The sequence below is a fragment of the Genypterus blacodes genome, unplaced genomic scaffold (assembly GCF_046128005.1).
Source record: "Genypterus blacodes isolate CSIRO-AG114 ecotype Tasmania unplaced genomic scaffold, CSIRO-AGI_Gbla_v1 ptg000120l_1, whole genome shotgun sequence".
In the NCBI taxonomy this organism is placed as follows: Eukaryota; Metazoa; Chordata; class Actinopteri; order Ophidiiformes; family Ophidiidae; genus Genypterus; species Genypterus blacodes.
This window is the reverse complement of record NW_027466923.1, coordinates 2,487,131-2,508,233: the sequence shown is the minus strand read 5'-3', so window position 1 is coordinate 2,508,233 and position 21,103 is coordinate 2,487,131. Positions and strand designations below refer to the sequence as shown.

The window sequence follows — 21,103 nt, the reverse complement described above, 5'->3', positions numbered from 1 at the left end:
CTAGCTAGATCCACAGACGGACAGACAGAGACAGAGACAGATCTCTCAGGACTGACAGATTTCTCATTTGCACTTCTCAGAGCAGAGGAGAAGTTTCGGCCATTTTTTTCGGGGCGTTTGTTGTTTTCACCAAAACAACAGCAGAGGCTGTTCTCAGGTCGACGCTAGCCCGGTGTCTTGCAGTGAACCTCGGGCTGCTTTGGGGGCTAAAAAGATCCCGGATCAGTCAAAGTGTGTCGGTGTCACGCCATCCCCCACCGCGCCCGCTAGGTGCGCGCAGCCTCGCGATAGCTTCGCCAAGTAGAATCAAAGCTCCGCTCGCGGAGTGGATGCTGACAGGCGCGCGGTGCGGTCATCATGCAAAGGTTACACCGGATCCGTTTCAGCGAGTCTCGAATGAAGCCGCTCCTCCGCAGGACTCATACGGGAGCACAATGCCAGACATCTAGCGACGCAAACACGGACTAACTCGCGTTCGCTGGCCGGTTTTGGCGACAGCAGGTGTCAAACGATGGAAGCAAGTTGGCGATTTCCGCGAACGGCAGTGTGTACGCTCGCTCCTCTCGGCGGTAAAGTGGCTTCATGAGTGTCCAAAGTAACAGTGGAAGTGGTGGTGGAAGTTTGGAGGCGACGCCATCTTGGTCGCAGCTCTCCCCGTCCCCAACGATTTCTCAACAACATATAACGGCGACCGCAAAGAGCAAGGAAGGTATCTAAGCTCGCCAAGTGCACGCCCGACTCTTATTCTGCCTAAAGTGTGTCATTAGCAGGGAAAGAGGAATATTTTGGCCGTGTTAAGCTAACGTTAGTGGAAGTGAAAATGGATGTCAAGTTCAGTGATGGCGTGAATTGGAAGCCAAACGTCAGCTGTCAGTTCATTTGATGGCCAGACTAAGTAGCAGCAGGCTATCATGTTTGCACAAAGGCAGCTAGCTTGTTGTTTTGTTTGTGTGACTGTCAGGTTACGGGATTGTGTGTTGCTCGTAGCTGTGGATGCGGTGACAGCTTAACGTAACAGCAATCAACAGCATCCAGCTGGATATTAAACAACGTAGCTATACATGCAGCCATTAATGCATTACAGTGCCTGACCCTCCTGCTGCTTAAGTTAAGAACAGGCCCTGGGTTTTTACTTTGTAGCCAGTTTGGACGCATCTGGTTGTACACATCCCCGTAGAAGCGTCGTTATTTACTCCGATGTCGCTGGATTTGACGTGACAGGGCAGTTATTCTAAGTAAGATCAATGTGGTTTTATGTTGATATACGCGAGCTAAATGCATTAGTTACGATGTCATAAAGAGTGTGTAGCCAGAGTGTGTTCAGTTATAACACCACCCCAGCTTACATTTGCTTTATGATAACTATAATGCCTTTTAAGTGTCAGAGTTAATCCTCAACCTGATACACTAAGCATTAAAATAGGAACTAAAAGTCGCGGAAAGCTGTGATATATTGCTGTGCCAAGCTGTATACACTAATTAACCTGAAACACTCGCCCCTGTCCTTAGATAACCTAACTTGGGCGATGTAGTGTGTGTGTGTAGTCGTTAGTTTACAGAACAAACGTTTGCATGGTTGCCTATTGTGCCTTTTAGGGCATCGCTCCAGTGTGAGGAACTATGTAAAGATGACAACCAGGAAATGTCCAATAAAGAAAGGAAACATGCAGCGGTATCCAGCAGGGAGCAGACGAGCCCCTTTTCCTTCCCTGGAGACTGATTGTCATAGAATAAAGGCCCAGCTGATGTTGTTATCAGTCATTGTGTACATGTAGAGTTGTTTAATCCATGTTTTGTTGTGTTTATTCGGTGTTAGACGCCTGCTTATCTTGGTTTGATGATGAATTAGGGAGGAATACGGCTTCTAGGATTTATGAAACCATCTCTTGGTTTCCTTGACATGCAGGTGGTGGCACACATCTATCAAAATAGCTGAATTTGTATTTGATTCCAGGATAACTATACGGTCTTGACTTGTTGTGGCTCTGTCTGATCAGAATGAGGTCATTGTGACAGTCGAGCTGCTGAGATGGATTGGTTGAAGATCTCTTTTGTTGACATTCTGGGAGATTCGCTCCATCAACCTTGACTCTGTCTTGGCTTCCAATTCTCGGAATGACCTTCCAAATGTAGTTAAAGCCTCAATGTCAGTCCCCAAACTGCTATCAGAGCCTGATAATGGATCTCCCTTTAATACTGCCCAGTTTAATTCTGTTTTCTACCCTTTTTCTTACCTTAATCCTTTCATTTAATCTCTGCTTGTGCTCATATTTCCTAAAGTTTTGTTACAGTAATGTCGTCTGGCACAGTGTCTGTTGTTCTTGCCCTGGTTTACTGTCAGATTTAACCCCAACGTTGCCGATCCCCTTCCCTCCCGCCAGGCCCCATGGATGAGCTGCAGAGTTTGGATCCCAGGAGACAGGAGCTCCTGGAGGCCCGGTTCACAGGAGCTGTAAGTGGAAACACAGTAGGCAGCACGGGGAGCACCAGTGGAGGTGCCAAGGTAACAGTGACGGAGAAGAGAAAAAAAACCCCCATGAAAGCTTGTGTTTGAGATATGTCACACACCAAACAGTAACACAGCGACACACCCTGTGATCATAGAACGGGATTCCCATCAGCCTCGGAAAGGACTGAACTTCAAGTGGGACTTAAGACGGTGTTTGTTGGTGTTAACAACTTAAAAACTGTGACAATATCCACACAAAAATACGTGCTATTGGCTAAAGATTACCTGAGTAAACACGTCATTCCTGCTGCGGCACAATCTGTCAGTAAAGAATGCTCAGAGGAATATTTGTGACGTCATTTACTGACTCCAGTGTTTTTCTCAAGGGGAACCGATTTCTCTTTGTTGTTCAATGATATTTGTCCTTGATTTGTTTTGTTCACGCGTTTCATCTCGGCAGCTTTCAACGACCCCTGAGCAGCCAGACAATCTATTTATATCAGTTTACGGTTTAATTTCCATTTTATATTCTACCAATCCTATCTGTCTCTGATGTAAGGACGGCTCAGCCTTTATACTTGCTTATAAAGGCTGTGTGCTGTCTCTGCCTGCTCGTGTAGCGACTCTGTCAAGGCTGTATTCTACCTGCACACTTTAGGGGCTTGTAGAGAATTCATTTGTACCCTTAATACTATAATGTAATGTGTGGTGTTTCTCTTTTCTTTGTTAGGGTTTGGCCAATGAGTCTTCTAACCACAGCTACGGCAGCCTGGGCTCCTCCAGTGACAAAGAGTCCGAGGTAAAAACAGGAAACAGTCGTGTTTACAATGAACAGATCAACGGATGTTGTAGCGGCTCTACTTCTTCTACTACTGTTCAGTCACTTTAATTATTGAGAAGGCTAAATAGGAGTCAATGCCGCCCATTATGCAGATACTGATACAATCTGGTTAGGTTAACACTGTTGGTGTCCTTTATGTTCCATCCCTGATCAATCTGCATCTTCCTCCTCCTCTCTCTCTCACTTCTCTCCCCCAGAACTCTGATTTGAAGAGAGGGAGCTCCCCTGCCTACTCGGTATGTACTCCCTCTCTCCCGCTGCTCCGTCCTGTCAAATTTCACTGCTGGAAGCTAAGTTTTGTTCGAATTTATTTCTCCTTTCTCTCGCCTTCATTTCCTTTGACAGACCCCGGAAAAGAAGCACTCCGAGTCTTCAAGAGGGAGAAAGAGAAAAGCTGACACCTATTCGGAGAGTAGCCAAGGTATGATTGACACCTGCAGTAAATCAGAGTAATTAAGGCGTCTGAGCATAACTGATAGCTTGTTTAAAACGTTTTTTTGTCCATCATCTGTGCAGGGAAAACCTCCACACGTGGGCCCAAGATAAGCGACTACTTTGATGTGAGTATTGCAGAAGCCGCTGTCGCTCTTAACGTGTTTGTTCTGATCGGTTTTACTCAACCACTCAAATCTGTCCATTTTGTTTCAGTTCCAGGGAGGAAATGGTTCCAGTCCGGTCAGGGGCCTCCCTTCAACCCGCCGCTCTCCACAGAACTCCCACTCTGCACCGGGATCAATTGTAAGTGTTTCCCACACACACAAAGCAAACGCCCGCGTTGAGTGTTTGGTTGCATTATTAGATCTAATATGGTTACTGAATGTGCCTGCAGATCCGTCAGAACAGCTCCTCTCCAACAAGTCTCTGTTTTGGGGATCACAATCTGAAAGCCTCCTCCACCAAGTTTGTCCAGGTAATAGGACAGGAAACACACTGATCTGACATCGACTTGATACACTTTTCCTTATCAATCCACAACTAACACACGTCTGACCGGTACCTCACCATCTGCTCCTCTTAGACGGAGTTGACGGGCCTGAAACTCGCGGCCCTGGAGAGCAACAAGAGCCTGGACCTGGAAAAGAAAGAAGGGAGAATCGACGACCTGCTCAGGGTGCGTTCTGCGTCTACAAAACTGAACACACGGGAGATCCAGTGTGTTATTTCTTGTTTAATCTGCATCACGTTTATAACTACACAACCTGAGTCAACAATGTCCCTTTTTTGTCTTTGCGCCGCAGGCTAACTGTGATCTGCGGCGACAGATCGACGAACAGCAGAAACTCCTGGAGAAATACAAGGAGCGGCTCAACAAGTGTATCACCATGAGCAAGAAGCTGCTCATAGAGAAGGTACCTGTCTGTGTGTACGTGTGCACAGTGTGGTGTAAGACAGGTGGCTTGGCATTAGGCTGTGGGCCTCCCTGCAGTTTTCTATACGGAGGTCCGTGAAAGCTGTGTCGGAGCTGAAACTAAATAGTGCACTAAACCATAACAATGAGCTTCAAACTGCACAAAGCTGTTGTGGTGTGCTGACTCTCAGCGGGACGGACGGTACTCAGCAGCACTCTCAGCGGGAGACATTCGATCCCGTAACGATATACGTCCACGGATTCGCTTTTGGAATTCGCATTGGAAAAAAATGTACTTGGCAAAAAATTGAAATAGAGGTGAAATGTTACACTCGTGTCTAATTCTTTGTCTTTGTGTGGTTTCCTGTGCCCAGAGCACGCAGGAGAAGCAGTCGTGCCGCGAGAAGAGCATGCAGGACCGCCTGCGCCTCGGCCACTTCACCACCGTCCGACACGGAGCGTCCTACACCGAGCAGTGGACCGACGGCTACGCATTCCAGAACCTGATCAAGTGAGACAGTGAACACACGCCGTTTATGATGTAGCTGAAGTGAAGCGACATGTAATTGTTGTATGACGCCCAAGGTCATGTAAGTTGTGATTTTGCTCGCGTGTTTCAAGTGAGGAGTAGACGGTAGAAGTGTCACCCTGTACCGCCCGCTCAGTCCCTCCGTCTGTGTCTCCTCCTCCTCTACGCATGCAGGCAGCAGGAGGGCATCAACCAACAGCGGGAGGACATAGAGCGACAGAGGAAGCTACTGGCTAAGAGGAAGCCTCCCAACCCGGCGTCTCCCTCCCTGTCGGTCGCCTCGACGTCCGAGCCAAAGCAACGCAAAACCAAGGTGGTCAACGGCAACGATTCGGACCCCTTCCTCAAACCCTCCCTGCCTCAGCTGTGAGTGTCCTGCAATCTGAGCCGCATTCATCTTTCATGTAGACATACTTTGTTTACTTTTGACTGCAGTATACTTTATAGTCCTTCATTTTTCCTCCTTTTTGGCCCATTTTTCCTCATGACGCTCTCCTGTATGATGTGCGGTCCGTCACATAGAGTATCCAGATCAGATGTGTTTAGATCTTGAACTGATGGACCATATTAATATCATTCCAGTCATAGTCAAAGGCTCACAGATATGAAAGGTTGGATTCCTCCTCCGCCTTCATGCTGTAAGGATTCTCTCTCATTCCTTTTGAAATTGGAGACTTGAAAATACGACTATAGCGTGAAATAGATTAGATAGAGAGCCACACTCTAGTTCCACATTAATAATCCCTTGTTAGTTCTGTAGCAGCTTGGACAATATTCTGTTCTTTTCTATTGAATTCAAAAAGCCGTATTGATTTGCCCGAAGCGTCGCATCGTCGACCACAATGTTTGAGACTTGTCCATCTCTTTGTCAGACTGACCCTGGCTGAATACCACGAGCAGGAGGAGATCTTCAAGCTTCGCCTTGGACATCTGAAGAAGGTGGGTGGCAAAAATGTTTGGACTTACAGTAATGTTGTGCGCGAAATGACAAAAACGGCAGATTCAAGCGTTTAAAATGTCCTTTTTTTTTGTGTAGGAGGAAGCTGAGATCCAAGCGGAGCTGGAGCGGTTGGAGAGGGTGAGGAACCTCCACATCCGAGAGCTGAAGAGGATAAACAATGAGGACAGCTCAGCGTAAGTCTAATCTCACGACGCAGGACCCGCCGCTCATCCTCGCCACTAATAGGAATGAGAGAATGAGGATGAGCTCTGGATTCATAACTTCAATTTCCTACTGTCTGTGAAGAAATCCTGACTTTCTGCTTTTACTACGCCTGATGGTTTGCGTTCCTATAAATGTGGGACGTCCTCTTTTGAGTAGGAAAGCTTTATTACTCCCTATTTAAGTAATTAATTGCGTTTCTTCTAGATTGCTCTGATTGTAGTTAAGGTTTTGTTCCTGCAATGCAACCTTTCACGTCAGACATTCTGGAATAAAAGCGTCTTGTTTTCTGTTGAGTGGACCAAACAGGAGAGAGCAGTGTTTCATTCCAAAAGGCTTTTATAGTGAAAAAATCAATAGGAAGCGTTTAAATGGAAACTACATTTTAAAGCGGTTAGTACCCTCGCTCTGAATGAGGGCCGATCGGCAGCGAGGGAGAATAGTTCTGCTCAAACCAAAGAGAAACACAGCGGCAGATTAGCGATTGTGTTATGACTGTGTCGTCTCACTGATTGAGTTAATGTTGTGGAAATTCACATTATGCTAAATTTGCTATGACAGCTATCACAGCGCGGCGCAGGAGTGTGTGTTTGCGCTGACGGGGAAACGGCAACATCACAATCGGAAAACAGAAGATTTAACAAACCGGCGGGGGGGGGGGGGAGATTAATTCACATCTCACTATTTGAGCTTTTACACTCCAACCAGCTGTGTTTCCATTCTAGTCTTTGCACAAAACAGTAAACGATGATATAAGCAAATAAGCTTTTCTCTTAAGATCAGAAGTCGACACGTACTTTAACCCTTGTGTGCCTCCTCACGCAGGTTTAAAGACCATCCCACTCTGAATGAGAGGTACCTGCTGCTGCACTTGCTGGGCAGGGGCGGCTTCAGTGAAGTCTATAAGGTACACACACACTCCTCTTCTCTTCTCTCCTCTCCTCTCCCCTCTCTCTCTCCTTCCTCGGAGCGCCTGTGGATACCAATGTGTTATCTTCCTCTCCCAGGCTTTTGACCTGTTTGAGCAGCGCTACGCCGCTGTTAAAATCCACCAGCTCAACAAGAACTGGAGGGAGGAGAAGAAGGAGAACTACCACAAGTAGGTTACCAGCTCGAGCAAACAAACACACACCTTTTTAAGATACACCGAGACAAAGTGCGTCTCTGGTTAACCCCCACTGTGGTGACCTTTCCCTTCCAGGCATGCGTGCAGGGAGTACAGGATACATAAGCAGCTGGACCATCCCAGAATAGTCAAACTCTACGACTACTTCTCCCTGGATACCGACACGTGAGTGACCTCCGACCTGTGCCAGCTGCAGTCGCGCTAGGCATGGGGTTTTTTTTTTGCACACAGCAGTGGGTTAAATGATGTTTCTATTTTCTGTCAGCCCCCCCCTGCGTCGTACATTTCCAAATAATACATTGCAGTTGTTTACATTCTGCCTCGATGCTTCACGTCAGAGGGCGATACTGGGGAGAGGCAATATCAGAGAAATCAAACAGAGGAACTCACAGAAAACAGGCGTCGCTCTTTCTTTTGGTAACATGTTGTTACCTGGCAGAGGAGGAATGGAAACGTGTTCCTCAGGCCCACAGATGTTTTGAGGAATGACAGAAAATGAGTGAAATTTGAAGCCGTGTGAGTGAAATCTTGACAGGTGCAGCCAGAACCTTAGATGGGGAAGCAATGGAGATATTTTTACGACCTGGAAACGACCCCTCACCTCCCCCGAGGTTTCACTCAGGCACCAAGAATGTGTCCAGTCATGAAGTAGTAGTAGACAGTCTGTGGGAACCTCCACTTATTGATCTGTGCACTAAGAAGTTTAGTTTACACTGCCATAGATTCTTACACATCCACATCACTGTCACTGGCTGAACAGTTGACTTCCTTCCCTACCTAACCACAGCGTTATTAAAAAGCTAAATGTTTGTCCCTTTGCTTGTCCGACTCGTCCCCCTTTTGTTGAATTTGCCTGTCTTCATTTCTCCCCTGTTAGTTTCTGTACCGTGCTTGAATTCTGCGAAGGCAACGACCTGGACTTCTACCTGAAGCAGAACAAGCTGATGTCAGAGAAGGAGGCCCGCTCCATCGTCATGCAGATCGTCAGCGCCCTGCGCTACCTCAACGAGATCAAGCCCCCCATCATCCACTACGACCTCAAGCCGGGTGTGTCACAACGTGCAAATGGCGTCTAGATGCTAGAAAGGGTTTAGCTCATAGGAGAGGAGACGAGGAGCTCTGTGAGTGATTAGGAGCTCAGAGTGTTTCGCCTTGTTAACCTTGAGAGAAGGAAGGAACGGCTGGCTGGGATGATGTAGCTGCAGGCACAGCATACTCTCTGAGAATGCAAACACACACACACCCTTTATTTACTGAGTCTTCCCTGTTTGCTCGGCACACAGGTAACATCTTATTGGTGGACGGCACCGCCTGTGGAGAGATCAAAATCACAGACTTCGGCCTGTCCAAGATCATGGACGACGACAACTACGGCGTGGACGGGATGGACCTCACGTCACAGGGGGCCGGCACCTACTGGTGAGACACACACACACACACACACACACACACACACACACACACACACACACACACACACACACACACACACACACACACACACACACACACACACACACACACACACACACACACACACACACTGTGGTCTAGTCTATCATATTAGTTACTTATATTCATTCCCAGCCCCAGTATGAATGTGATAAAGTCGTAGAGTGGTCTGCTAAAATATGCATGACATCTTCTGACATTGATTGAATGGTGTGTGTGTGTTCCAGGTACCTCCCTCCAGAGTGTTTTGTGGTGGGGAAGGAGCCGCCTAAGATCTCCAACAAGGTGGACGTCTGGTCTGTGGGCGTGATCTTCTTCCAGTGTCTCTACGGACGCAAGGTACCAGACTAGAGCGAGCAGCAACCACCTACGTGTGATAACCGTCCAGGGGCTTCTGGTGATGATGATGATGTTAATTTGTCTCTGTGTCTGTGCGTGTCTGTGCGTGTCTGTCTGTCCAACAGCCGTTTGGTCACAACCAGTCTCAGCAGGACATCCTCCAGGAAAACACCATCCTCAAAGCCACAGAGGTCCAGTTCCCCGCTAAGCCACAGGCCAGCACAGAGGCCAAGGTAACACACACACACACACACACACACACACACACACACACACACACACACACACACACACACACACACACACACACACACACACACACACACACACACACACACACACACACACACACACACACACACACACACACCCATTCTACCACAAAAGAATATAATGTAAGCATCACATTACATTAAACTAAGTAAATTTTAGATGTTGTTTAGATTTCAGATTAGACAAATTGCATTCATAATAAGGCCACACACACACACACACACATGCTGCGGCTGAGTGAGTAAAATGCCTCCCTGTGCTCCTCAGGCGTTTATCCGCCGCTGCCTGGCTTACCGCAAGGAGGACAGGTTCGACGTTCACCAACTGTGCTCAGACACGTACCTCCTCCCTCACATGCGGCGCTCCAACTCCTCCGGCTCCCTGCAGCCCGCCGCCTCCTACGTCCCCACCTACTGACTGGCTCGCTCACGTGACAGCAGCCTCTGGCCAATCGCGAGGAGGGAACCGCCGGAACGTGGAGGATAATAGATTGGGGTGGGGGGGAGGGGGTGAAGGAAAGGGGACCGGCTCTTTTACCTGTGATGTTCCCCCGAAAAAGGATGAGGACGGAGCGGAACGGAAAAAGGAAAACGCGAGACGGAAGCAGGAAGAGGAAAGAGGGGAATCGGAATCCCCCCCCCCCGGTTGCTTACATTGTACAGCTTTGTGCCCTGGAACTCAAGTGTGTGTGAGACGGGAGGAAGACGAATAGAAGAAATTGAAAGGAAGTGGAGGGAGAGAGAGGGGTGGGGCTTAGAGAAGAGGCAGTGAAATTGCGCTGCGTGGTTTTCTTTTGTTACCTCAGCGGATCAGGGGGCAGAAAGGGGTCACGATGAAGCGAGTGGACGATGTTTATGTAAGGCGACTCCTGCAGAGACGATTCCACAGCTGCAGGATGTCCTCCACGCTCTGTGCAAGGCCACTTTCTCTGCACTACACCACAGCACGCCTGAGATGAATGAGAATGGCTGCCGTTTAACAGAATCCCTCTCGGTTCAACCGCGGGGGAAACGTGAGCCGGGAGCAATCAGGTGTAGCTGTGTGGCGCAGAGGAGGGTACAAAGTGTGTGTGTGTGTGTGTGTGTGTGCGCCTGCGTGCGCGCGTGTCGACTGCAATCCATTTTTACTTGGCACAAAATGACGATACATCTCATTGGATTCGCAGGGCCGGGAATCCTGCGGTTCTGTCGGAGGCCGGATGGGATTTAAAAATGTAACAGATAATGTTCCAGGTTCAGAATCTGGGCTTGATTTGCACTTCAGATCCAGATTGCGGCCGACGGCGCCTCGCTGGTTCGGCATGAAGTAATTTTAAAGAACGTGCGCTAGTTCCCGAAATTCCTCCCAAACATTTACATCTTCACTGTTTTTTTTTTAAATCTGATTCAGGTCTACTGCTGGGTTTCCACAATGCGGATAAACCAATCCATCCCCATCCCCATAAAGCTGTTCACACTCATGACAGATCCCTAAAGGAGCGGTGCGGAGTGTTACAGTGTGTATCCTCACCTGACCTGCCTGATCCAAACCCCCCCCACCCCCCAAACCCAGGGCCTGGATCAGCTGTTACTGTGGCTTCACTGGACTTACACACAAGATATGAAAGCTTAACCTTCGCCCCCCCCGGTGTCTCCTCACTCGCTCACCCCGTTACTTTCGTGTTCTCCTCGGAAAAAAAAGCTGTTCTCAGTTTGCTGCTATAAATGTTGCTTTTAGTTGGTAACTTGTGAACTGTTCCGCCTGGCATATTTGCATACTTGAACTCTTTTTAGGATGAGAAAGGATCCGGAGCACCGACTGTGCTGTTCACCTTCTGCCACCGACATCAGCGTCCAACTGGGGTGTTTGTTTTGTTTTTCTTTTTCTTTCTGTTTACTTTCATGTAAACTTCCAACAACCAATGTATGGAGCAGAGTCCCTTGTAGGCCGTGTAGTGATGAGTGGTATCTGTCCATAAGCAGGTGCAGGAGAGGAGGAGGAGGAGGAGGAGGGGGCGGGGCTAAGGGGGGCGTGCTCCAGGTTGGCAGTACTGTAGCAAGATTTACTAAAAAAAAAAAAAAAATCAAGCTTGTCATGATGTAAATAAAAACACTCTATATGTTGTTGTGACACGTTAAGCCTCTGAGAACGCAGACAACCTGGACCCCGGCCCAGCAGCTAGACACGGACACGGAGAAGAAGCCGTCTCATCTTCACCTCTGCTTTCAGAAAGTCTTAAAGGCCTCTCTCTCTCTCTCTGCGTATACGTGCCAGCCCGTAGACGGACCAAGAGGTGTCGCTGCTCCCAAATGAAAGCAGGTGATGAGGTCCAGTCTGTCCGCTTTCATTAACTGTAATTTTCTCCATTAGGGGGCAAATATATCCACTGCTGTCTAGTTTCTCTTCTAACGCTGTGTCTGATTGCATGGGCAAGCCTCTGCTGCTACTGTATGCAGGCGGCATCCTGCAGGGAACACAGGGCTCGGTGTAAGTGCTGGAGAGGAGACGGCCTGCAAAGAGATGTCACGGAAGTCAACCAAAAGAGATGTACAGGTTTAAGTCCTGCTGTTAACTTAACTGTCCCAGGTGTGAAGATGTATGGTTACTCACAAATACTATACAGTCTGTGTCTCACCGCTACTATTGTTGTGGTGTTATCGCTATGGATTCTGGGAAGGATACACTGGTTGTGTCCAATGGAAGCAGCCTTCAAATGCATCTTTCAGTCGATGGAGACGCAGAGCACGACCCCACAGAATAGCTGTCCAGCCTTTTTCATTAGGAGCGCCACAACAAAAAGTGTGTGAGGTGATGTATGGAACTCTGCTGCAGGTCGTCGTGTCTCCAGGGTTTAGACTGGGCCTTCCTCCCTCTGCAAGGATGCGTCCCGTGAAATGAGACATCGCTCATGGGTGCTGGCATCACATGCATACCTGACTGTCCGTGTGTAGACAGGTGTACGTACAGCCATTACTAAACTCAGATACATGTAGGATGGAATCTCATCAGCAGAGCGATGAGGGCAATGCTAGGCTATGTCATTCATATGCAATAAAGATTGCCTTACAAGTCTTAAGTCACGCAGTTTCCTTGTGTAACTTCCTTATATGAAGCAGCAGTGTGTAAGAAGGGGAGGGAGTGCAGAGTAACAGCATCCCAATCCTGCTGCCATAACGCCACCTGACAACAGGAGAAATCACCTCCCACCAGTAGGAGGGGCTAAATCACGGCACATTCCATAAAGGTGTGTGTAGAAGTGACACTGCAACTATGACAGGATAACAAAACATGGAGATGTGGGAAGGAAGTGAATGTCAGTTTATTATTCATGGCTTGACTGAGCATTAGTTTCAGCTGCAGAATAATGTTTATACTGTAACAGTACTTCAACATGCCTGTTAACTCTTCAGTTGTAATCAGCTGCCTCCATGACTCGTCATCTTCACTCTGCTGGTTTCTGGACACACTCGCTCATTGTCAGGATTCCTCTTCCATTTTACGACCTTTGACCCTGTCTTTGAGAACAAACATCCAAACACAAAGATTCATTTATATATGGTAAAAGGACTTTACTTATATAGCACTTTTCTCCAAAGAGCTTTAGTTTACAATGACCTCACATTCACACATTCACGCACTGATGCCAGGGCAGCAGCACCTTTCTCTCAGTGTTTTCCAGAGATATTGGATTGGAACGCAAGGTTCAGCAACCAGAATAGGGCAAACAGCAGGTAAACAGGAAGTACAATGAGACCGAATGCATTCAGGAAAAATATATATATCTTATATTTATGTACATCTTGTTTTTCTACTTTATTCTAGAATAAAATGCCACAAAATCATGGAGATCAAATTGAACAAATACATAAGACAAGATAAAACAGGAAAACAAAAAAATCATTATAATTAAGTCAAATATAATGATTTAAAATTACATTACACTTTGATTTTTAATGACATGCTTGTGTTGTACCTAATGGAGTGAAGCTGATGGATCTCTCCCTGTGAGGAAGCTGCTGCCTCCTCCTCCTCCTTCTCCTGTTCCTCTTTTTTCCAGGATGTTGTCCTCTTCAGGAAACAATCTCTTTTCTTTCACAGCAAACATGTTGCTAATTGGACATTCAGTCGGTAGTGCCGATGCTGAACATGTGCTGTACTCACCTTGAGATAAGATTGTGTTTTGGATGGAATGTTGCCAAAAACTGGAGGAAGGTTCTTCATATGTTCACCTTCTGGCTTCTTGACTGTGGGGAATAAAAACAGCAATGTAGGACAGATGATTTTTGGAGTAAAAGCTAAAAGAAAACCTGAAACAAGTTACCCCTCACCTTTCTGCCCAGATATCCCATAATGCTTTTGGGTGCGAGCTCCCTCATCACTTCTCTGTCTCAGGGAGGGAGGGTGAGGCGTGATGGGCACAGGTGGAGGCTAACAGTGAAACATCAATGTAACTGTTGGATCTTTATTAGGGAACAGATGTTGATGTGATTGAAGTCTAACTCACTGTGGGGTGAGGATCAGGGGTGGACGTCAGATGGGGCAGGTGTGGAGGGTCGCCGGTGGTGGACAGACTCTGCCTCTCTGGAGTACAGGAGGAGGTTGGGAGAGGAGGGAGGTGGAAGGAGACGGGTGGAGGAGGAGAGGAGGGACGCCGGTGCGGGTGAGAGTCAGGGAGAGGAGGGAGGTGAGGTTGGTTTGAGGTAGAAGGAGCAGAGTCAACGGCTAAACTGTCCAGAGAGGAACAAGAGTTCAGCTCCTCGATCAAGGCTTCCTGGGCCTGTGTTATCTGTTGGAGGCTGCAACAAACAGAGGTCAAAGGTCAGAGCTCATGTGGGAATACTTGCAGTGCAGTCATGCCTCTACCTTGGAGGCCAAAGTCAATAGTTAACTTCAGCAGTAGGGGGGAATCAGCAGATTCCATCTTCACTATCTTCAGTAATTGCACTTTTCCATATGTACTCAACCCACTCACATCACTTATACTGATGAAAGTGCTTTAATTAACATTTTAACTTAATTTTTATTGTTAAGTTTAATTTTTTATTTTCTTGTAAATCACTTCAATCTTTGCTATTATATCACTATAATTCCAACTTGTTAATTATTTAATGTTTTATTTTCTTGAGAATTTTTAATCATTTAATTTTTTTGTTAGTCATTTATTTATTTTACTTTTTAGTTAGATTTTATACAGTCTGCTGTACTCTTTAAGTAAATTGTATTAATTTTATTTATATTTAGGTCACTCTTTTTACCCAATGTTTACCTTTTTCTTATGCTTTCCTTCGGGATAAAGTTCTCTCTCATATTATCTTATCTTTTTTCAATAAAATGCACCTAATATGTGCCTCGCTTTGTATAAATTGCTGTGATATGTGTAAAATACATAAAATACCTGTCAAATGTACAAGTTGAAGCACCATTTCGCCAGTTAATTGTGATTTTTGTGAGCTGTGAATCTCCAGCTGTTTCCATTTAAAATCAACCTGCTCGGGAATGTTCTAGAAATGAGTGAGAGGATCTGAATCAAACCGGAATTAGACGCCACCACAATCCAGGAAATGGCTCTTGATTCGACACTTTTCTGTTGCGTTCACTTACCGTCTGTTCTCCCGCATTAACTGCGCCACTCCTGCGCACAGGTGCACGGCTCCTCTCCGGGCTCCAGACATGACGAACAGCACCGCCTGGGATGCGATGTCTTTGTCCTCATTTAGGTCTCCGGAGTCTGAAAAGACATGGAAACTATTTGAGCCGATTAAGGTTGAAGTTCTGGTTGCTTTGTGTGCGTTATTACGGTTACAATCCAACCTGCTGCGACAGAGCTCCGGACTAGTTCCAATTTCGGACAGTCGCCTCCCGCGGTGCTCATCTCCTCTGTCGGGTCTCTTCTGGCCGAGCACACACACACACACAAACACCTACAACTAACTGGAGCTTCTCATTAACCGTCTCAAACTTCGCTGTGTGACACGAACACAGCTGACTGCTCTGTGGCTTCAATACAAACACATTTATGGGCTATTTAGACAACTGGAGTCTACAATTATACTTTTCGCTGGTTTTCATTTGCCACCTTAAAACACATTTTGACACTTTTTAATTTGTAGAAAAATGTGATGGAGGAAATTTTCGGTATAAAACATAAAAAGAAAATCTGAAAATTAAAAAATCTGAAAATTTCAGGAGGAAAGTCTAGACAAATTTTACTAAAATATAAAATCTTTTTAAGTGTTACAGAAAATGTCTATACAACTCAGTGATCAGCTGTTAAACGCTTACTTACTTGTTAAACGGGTTTGTTAACATCTGATGCTGATCAAGTTGCTGATAACCTACAGGCCGCAGGTGGAGCTCAATCAAGCCGAGTTTGCTCCAGAACGAGGGCCTTTGTATTTGTTATTCTTGCTCAGTAACTATTCTAACAGTTGAGCTCCAACAGAAAATAAAACCCGTGACTGCTTAATTGACTTTAAATTCAACAATTAAAAGCAACAAACACACGAGATGCTTCATGTAAAATTAATTTGGTTTTATTGCTCCGCTGTATATAGCCGTTTTCACAAAATGGCGCTACAGCGACATCCTGTGGTCACATAGGATCACTGCAATTCTGTCTGCTCATTCACTTGCATCATGCCAGGACAGGCAAAGAACTTATATACTGTATATATGACGAACCCCTCACCTATCTCATCCTACCTAATCCTCCCCAAACAGCAGGCCTGCATTGTATTCAGTAGCTTGTGTTAAAGTGAAACACAGTCCACCTGCCACAGGCTCCTGGGTGCTTGCATGTTGGTCAGGGTTGTGTAAAGTCCTCTGCACATACATGAAGTACAAAGGGGCAGGTGTGTCTAATGATTCCATAACACAAAGATGGTGCAAAATAATGCAGATTCATTCATTGTTTGGAAACAATCATACAGCAATTTCAAAAAAATTAGTACATGTACAGTGAATCAAATTAATGGATTGGTCAGGACTCTACTAAACTAACAGGTTATACTGTGTACATAAAAAAAACAAAAAGGTGGTACGGTCAGAGGAGGAAAGGGAGAAGATCCTAATACCTGCCGAAATGTGACACACACACACACACACACACAGCGGACCAGTTAATCAAATAGGCAGTAGCTTGGCGTGAAGCTACAGTGCTACAAGGTCTGTTGCAATATAACGATCTAGCCAAACATACATGATGGTGAGACCAGTAAACCCAATCTATGAGTCTATTTATCCTTCATTGCACCACATGAGTTCCCACCCCATAACTGGAGTATACTGGCCTCTGTTTGAACCGTCTGTCTGTCCCTCTTGGCCAAATAAATAGAAAAACAGAGAAAGACAGACAGGGAGAAAGAAAGGGGGAGAGAGAGAGAGAGAAAGAGAGAAACTGGCTGTGTGTTTTGGTTTGATGGAAGCAGGATCTTTCTTTGTCGTGTTATGACGTTGTTAGTGTCGTTTCCGTGGGGGCCGGTGATTCCGTGGCGTTCGTGGGGACGGTTTCCGTGGGGACTGTGAGGTCGGCGGCCCCCTCGGGTGCAGCGGGGGGAGGGGTGACGGCGGCCAAAGTGGCGGGCAGGATGGGGGCGACTCCCTGGGGGAGGAGAGGAGGCAGGGAGGCTAGCATGGCCGGCAGAGGAGGTAAGGGGGACAGACCTGGCAGGTTGAGGGCTGGGAGGGGGACGAAGGGTGGGATCCCTAGAGACAGAGAATAGGAAAAAGAACAATTAGGGATGTGCTGGCCACATTTTAACCTTCTAACAGCTCCAACACGCTTGCTTTGAAGTGTGTGAGCCTGTGTGTCACATGATGAGACAAAGGGCCTGTGAGTGTTCCTGTTACCTGTCGTTCCTGCTGGCAGCGGTAAGGCGGTGGCTCCTGCTAACGACATGGCACTGAGGTCTGGGAGTGTCAGGTTGAGGTTGAGGTTGGGCAGGTTAGGGAGCGGAGGCAAGCCGGCCGGGAGGGGCAGCAGACCTGCAGGTACACACACACACACACACACGTGTCCAGAGGTGTGTTACTCTCCTGTACTGAGGCTCATTTGGAGATCAATCAGGCAGAAATGTGAAAGAAACTGAGAAAGGTTCATGAATGACATGAGTCACAATTGACTCATGGATTGATAAACACTTTCTGTGCTGCAGGACACACACACCATTAATCCCAGCCTCGGTTTATCACTGTGAAAACAAAGAGTCTGAAGCCACCTAACATTATAATCACTCCCAGCTCCTGCAGTTGAGGGAGGATGTTCCTTTTATTTTGTGAAAATGTGCGACACACCCCTTACAAAAATGTAGATAACAAAAGCTCTGTTGTCCTCTCACCTTTGGTCTAATTTCGGGGATAGAGCTCCGACGTGTTAGAAGTGTGTGTGAGACATGTCACCCACCTGGTAACGTGGCGGCGGGATTAAAGGGGGCGGCGCCTGGGTTGAGAGGAGCGAGGGCGCTGAGGGAGGGAGCGGTGGACGAGGGCAGCAGAGGAACTGTGGGCAAACCTGCAGGATGACAAAGCGGCGAGATTAAACAACAAAGAGTTAACGTTAGGCAGAGCTTAGATGACTTTGTTGTGATAAAGGAGAGAACAAAACAAAATCAGATAGAGTACCTGTCTGCAGCTCACTGGGGATGGTGGGCGGGGCCGTGCTGATTGACAGCGCAGATAGCGAATCTTCCAGCCCAGAGGGGACAGAAGAAGGGGGAGGAGTCACGGCCGAAAGCTGCACCTGAGCAGAGGGAGGAAGAGAAGAGGAAGCAAACACAGGTCAGCTTCATTCTTTACTGTGATTTAGGCTGTGATAGAGCAGATCCATGACCAAACATATTGCTTTAACCGGAGTATGAATCAAATGTTTACCATGTGTTTATGCGCTGAGTGAGGATGCTGGTGTTCGCTGTGTAAACATCTTTCTGCAGGATTCATGTCCGTCAACAATTTATCCTGATTTACAATGGGACTACAACGCCTGGCAGAGCTTTCATATTCAGCACGAGCACTGACCTCTGTGAATCCATCCTTCAGCGGACTGAGGGGCTCACTGGGGGAGTTGGCAGGGAAGCTGATCTTCTTCCCCTCCTCGAAAGGCCGGGTGGGAATCCTGTGGAGGTAACCATAGCCGATCCCACATCCGAGGCTGGAAGAGAGGAGGAAGGTATGTTTGTTTACGCACTAATTACTCAGCAAATATATTCAAAACAATGTGACAACTGTGACTATACGTGTTTGTTTACCTGCCCTCTCCTCCCCAGACACTGTTAGGCGTGATGACCACCTCTCTGCAGTTGTCAGTGTCTGTGTTGTAAACATACAGCTTCAGGCCTTTCCCCTCATGGCTCTCAATCAGAGAGAACAGGTCCTCTGACTGTGGACGGAGAAAGAGAGGATTATTCTCCATTCTTTCCCGGACGTCGGTGCATTATCATGGACACAGTTTGGATCAGCTACCTCATTCATAACAGTGTCTGCTCCGATGATGTAGTCGGTGTGTGGCCGCAAGCCGGCGAGGGCGGCTGGAGAGTTTGGCTCCACCTCCTGTTAAACCAGCAAAGGTGTTAATTAGAGCTGTAAACAAGCAAAACAGAGATTCCTAAACGAGAACGACACGCGTGAGAGTATCTGAAACATTTCGGCTGCATACCAGAACATGCCAGACATTCTCATTGGCGCCTTCAAAGCTGCAGAATCGGATGGAGACACCAAGCAAGCCCTGCCCGCCCCACAGGTTGCTTGGGGTGACGGTGGACTCTCTCAGCTCAAGGGTCTTGGAGGAGTAAACCAGCATCTTGACCGGCTTCTCCACACTGGCTTTCAGTAAGTCCTTCAAGGTGTCGTTGTCCTTGTTCTGGAGAAGAAGGCAGAGAGAGCAGATGCAACCGTTAACTCTCCTTCCACTCATCGCTTCATTCTGGTCCTACTACATACAGTGACTGATCTTCCTCACCACCAACACAGTCATCAGTCCATCTGCTTACCAGTCTGGTGTTGTTGATGGAGACAATGAAGTCAAAGAAAGGCTCCAGTCCTGCCCGGTGCCCAGGAGAGTTCTCCTGAACCTGTACACAGACAATCAACAACATTAGTTTACTACATTACCTTTTTATTGATTCATAAAAGATGGAATTAAATCTCATTTTATCCAAAAACTTCTGTTGACTACAGACTGGGGAGTGAACTAACTAACCAAATAATAAGGCAGATAAAACATGATGCAAACACGCTCGGATGTCTTTAAACAAATCTATCAATCAACAAGGAAGAAGCAGGAATGTGTCCGATAATGGAAACCATATCAGTAACATCTTAGCAGCTGTCATTTGAGGCTTTAGCTACGTAGCTTTGGCAACGTCCGACTGGAGTGCACAGCTTGTAGGTAAGTGCGTTTCATTGAAGCATTGGTAGGTACAAACAGACACCACGAGAAGAAATGACGCAGTGTTCTATCCCCGACATATTTTCTAACAAGCTGTGTTGTATTCCGGACGGAGGCCCAGATGTCATCCTCGGCCTGTGGTCACAACAGAGGGCGGGGACTCCACCCAGCCGCTGAGCCGATGCTAAGCTAATAGCTAACAGGAGGCTGTCAGAGGCAAACACTCACCCGGAGGACATGGTAGCCCTCTGAGCCTCCGCCTGGTATCTCCAAACTCTGCGCGCCTCCCATGGCTCCAGTCCTTTAAGACGTTTCGGGGTTTTATGACAGCTTAGTCCCACGGCAGAGTTGAATTCCCGGGGAAAGCTTTCACACACCGGTACACGTAGCCAAATAGCGAGCGAGGCGATGCGCATGCGCCATTACGTGGCAGGAAGTGACTTGTTTCAACAACATTTTAAATCTGTGCATGTAGAATTCTAAGGGTTTAGGATTAAATAATACAATCAAACAATATCAAAGATGAGTTGCACTAAAAAAAAAGAGATTGCAGAGATGGTTTGGATAATTCTGCAAAAATAATAATGATTTGTTACTCAATTTTGCTTTATTTGATTACAGATTGATATTAACGAAGCCCCTAAAGCAGTGGTTCTCAAACTTTTTCTTTCGCGCCCCCCTTTTATAGATCATACAATTTTCGTGCGTGTTGTCCGTGACGTTCCCGGCGCCCGCGCGTGCAAAAAACTCCGGGTTTAATATCTTCCCCCCTGTAACTCCCCTGTAACCAGAGGTTTCCCCTGTAACCAGAGGTTTCAGGGGAAGTTACAGGGGGGGCCAGACCCACTGGTGCTTTCGGACAGTGGTCCCGGTGGCCGGAAATAATCTAAAAGCAAAAACATGTTGTCCGTGCCGTTCCCGGCGCCCGCGCAAAAATACAAGATCACAACATCCTGCTTATTCATTGCTGTGCAGGTGATCTCTGATGTCAAATGATTGGCTTGCACAGATAGATGTTGACCACCAGAGGGGGATGGTGGGTCATTGTAGCCCCTAGTCTCTCTCTCTCTCTCTCTCTCTCTCTCTCTCTCTCTCTCTCTCTCTCTCTCTCTCTCTCTCTCTCTCTCTCTCTCTCTCTCTCTCTCTCTCTCTCTCTCTCTCTCTCTCTCTCTCTCTCTCTCTCTCTCTCTCTCTCTCTCTCTCTCTCTCTCTCTCTCTCTCTCT

General features: G+C 47.0%; 3 protein-coding genes and 1 long non-coding RNA gene across 8 annotated transcripts; 2 read left to right on the top strand and 2 right to left on the bottom strand.

Moving 5' to 3' along the window:
* Positions 1 to 291: 291 nt before the first annotated feature.
* Positions 292 to 12,574, top strand: LOC143010039 (serine/threonine-protein kinase tousled-like 1-B). 2 transcript variants are annotated; one of them, XM_076162167.1, is made up of 22 exons: positions 292 to 709; positions 2,382 to 2,452; positions 3,180 to 3,248; positions 3,488 to 3,526; positions 3,636 to 3,711; positions 3,807 to 3,850; positions 3,939 to 4,028; positions 4,120 to 4,200; positions 4,309 to 4,401; positions 4,529 to 4,639; positions 5,013 to 5,149; positions 5,342 to 5,533; positions 6,040 to 6,106; positions 6,204 to 6,301; positions 7,155 to 7,236; positions 7,337 to 7,428; positions 7,531 to 7,620; positions 8,333 to 8,502; positions 8,739 to 8,874; positions 9,135 to 9,246; positions 9,372 to 9,479; positions 9,787 to 12,574. In XM_076162167.1, exons 1-22 carry the CDS (start codon positions 583 to 585, stop codon positions 9,934 to 9,936), a joined length of 2,235 nt encoding a protein of 744 aa, XP_076018282.1. In that variant the 5' UTR covers positions 292 to 582; the 3' UTR covers positions 9,937 to 12,574. The 2 variants fall into 2 exon arrangements, with proteins under 2 accessions (XP_076018282.1, XP_076018281.1); XM_076162166.1 differs by having other exon boundaries at positions 2,382 to 2,503.
* A 68-nt stretch (positions 12,575 to 12,642) lies between these two features.
* LOC143010040 (uncharacterized) lies at positions 12,643 to 15,406 on the bottom strand. 4 transcript variants are annotated; one of them, XM_076162170.1, is made up of 7 exons: positions 15,310 to 15,406; positions 15,100 to 15,226; positions 14,003 to 14,294; positions 13,827 to 13,926; positions 13,660 to 13,742; positions 13,472 to 13,587; positions 12,643 to 13,013 (listed from the first exon to the last, which is right to left on the bottom strand). In XM_076162170.1, exons 1-7 carry the CDS (start codon positions 15,368 to 15,370, stop codon positions 12,995 to 12,997), a joined length of 798 nt encoding a protein of 265 aa, XP_076018285.1. In that variant the 5' UTR covers positions 15,371 to 15,406; the 3' UTR covers positions 12,643 to 12,994. The 4 variants fall into 4 exon arrangements, with proteins under 4 accessions (XP_076018285.1, XP_076018284.1, XP_076018283.1 ...); XM_076162169.1 differs by having other exon boundaries at positions 12,643 to 13,009; XM_076162168.1 differs by lacking the exon at positions 12,643 to 13,013 and having other exon boundaries at positions 13,289 to 13,587.
* A 609-nt stretch (positions 15,407 to 16,015) lies between these two features.
* Positions 16,016 to 20,320, bottom strand: LOC143010166 (Golgi reassembly-stacking protein 2-like). Its single transcript, XM_076162372.1, has 10 exons — positions 20,108 to 20,320; positions 19,482 to 19,562; positions 19,148 to 19,351; positions 18,955 to 19,041; positions 18,741 to 18,871; positions 18,511 to 18,643; positions 18,118 to 18,235; positions 17,900 to 18,007; positions 17,347 to 17,481; positions 16,016 to 17,202 (listed from the first exon to the last, which is right to left on the bottom strand). The coding sequence occupies exons 1-10, from the start codon at positions 20,168 to 20,170 to the stop codon at positions 16,943 to 16,945; spliced, it is 1,320 nt and encodes a 439-aa protein (XP_076018487.1). The 5' UTR covers positions 20,171 to 20,320; the 3' UTR covers positions 16,016 to 16,942.
* On the top strand, positions 18,235 to 18,864 carry LOC143010167 (uncharacterized). Its single transcript, XR_012964767.1, has 3 exons — positions 18,235 to 18,273; positions 18,426 to 18,661; positions 18,759 to 18,864. It is a non-coding gene; the product is annotated as an uncharacterized LOC143010167 (long non-coding RNA).
* Positions 20,321 to 21,103: the final 783 nt, after the last annotated feature.

What these genes read in the sequence shown, in the direction of transcription:
- LOC143010039 (XM_076162166.1), top strand. Translation starts at nt 583, where the DNA reads ATGAGTGTCCAAAGTAACAGTGGAAGTGGTGGTGGAAGTTTGGAGGCG. An exon ending in CCAGTGACAAAGAGTCCGAG is followed by an intron (nt 3,249 to 3,487) that starts GTAAAAACAGGA and finishes TCTCTCCCCCAG; the next exon opens with AACTCTGATTTGAAGAGAGG. An exon ending in GGAGCTCCCCTGCCTACTCG is followed by an intron (nt 3,527 to 3,635) that starts GTATGTACTCCC and finishes TTCCTTTGACAG; the next exon opens with ACCCCGGAAAAGAAGCACTC.
- LOC143010040 (XM_076162168.1), bottom strand. Translation starts at nt 15,370, where the DNA reads ATGAGCACCGCGGGAGGCGACTGTCCGAAATTGGAACTAGTCCGGAGC. An exon ending in TTAATGCGGGAGAACAGACG is followed by an intron (nt 14,295 to 15,099) that starts GTAAGTGAACGC and finishes TGTTTGTTGCAG; the next exon opens with CCTCCAACAGATAACACAGG. An exon ending in CCCCTGATCCTCACCCCACA is followed by an intron (nt 13,927 to 14,002) that starts GTGAGTTAGACT and finishes TTTCACTGTTAG; the next exon opens with CCTCCACCTGTGCCCATCAC.
- LOC143010166 (XM_076162372.1), bottom strand. Translation starts at nt 20,170, where the DNA reads ATGGGAGGCGCGCAGAGTTTGGAGATACCAGGCGGAGGCTCAGAGGGC. An exon ending in CCCCAGTGAGCTGCAGACAG is followed by an intron (nt 18,008 to 18,117) that starts GTACTCTATCTG and finishes GTCATCCTGCAG; the next exon opens with GTTTGCCCACAGTTCCTCTG. An exon ending in TCCCGCCGCCACGTTACCAG is followed by an intron (nt 17,482 to 17,899) that starts GTGGGTGACATG and finishes GTGTACCTGCAG; the next exon opens with GTCTGCTGCCCCTCCCGGCC.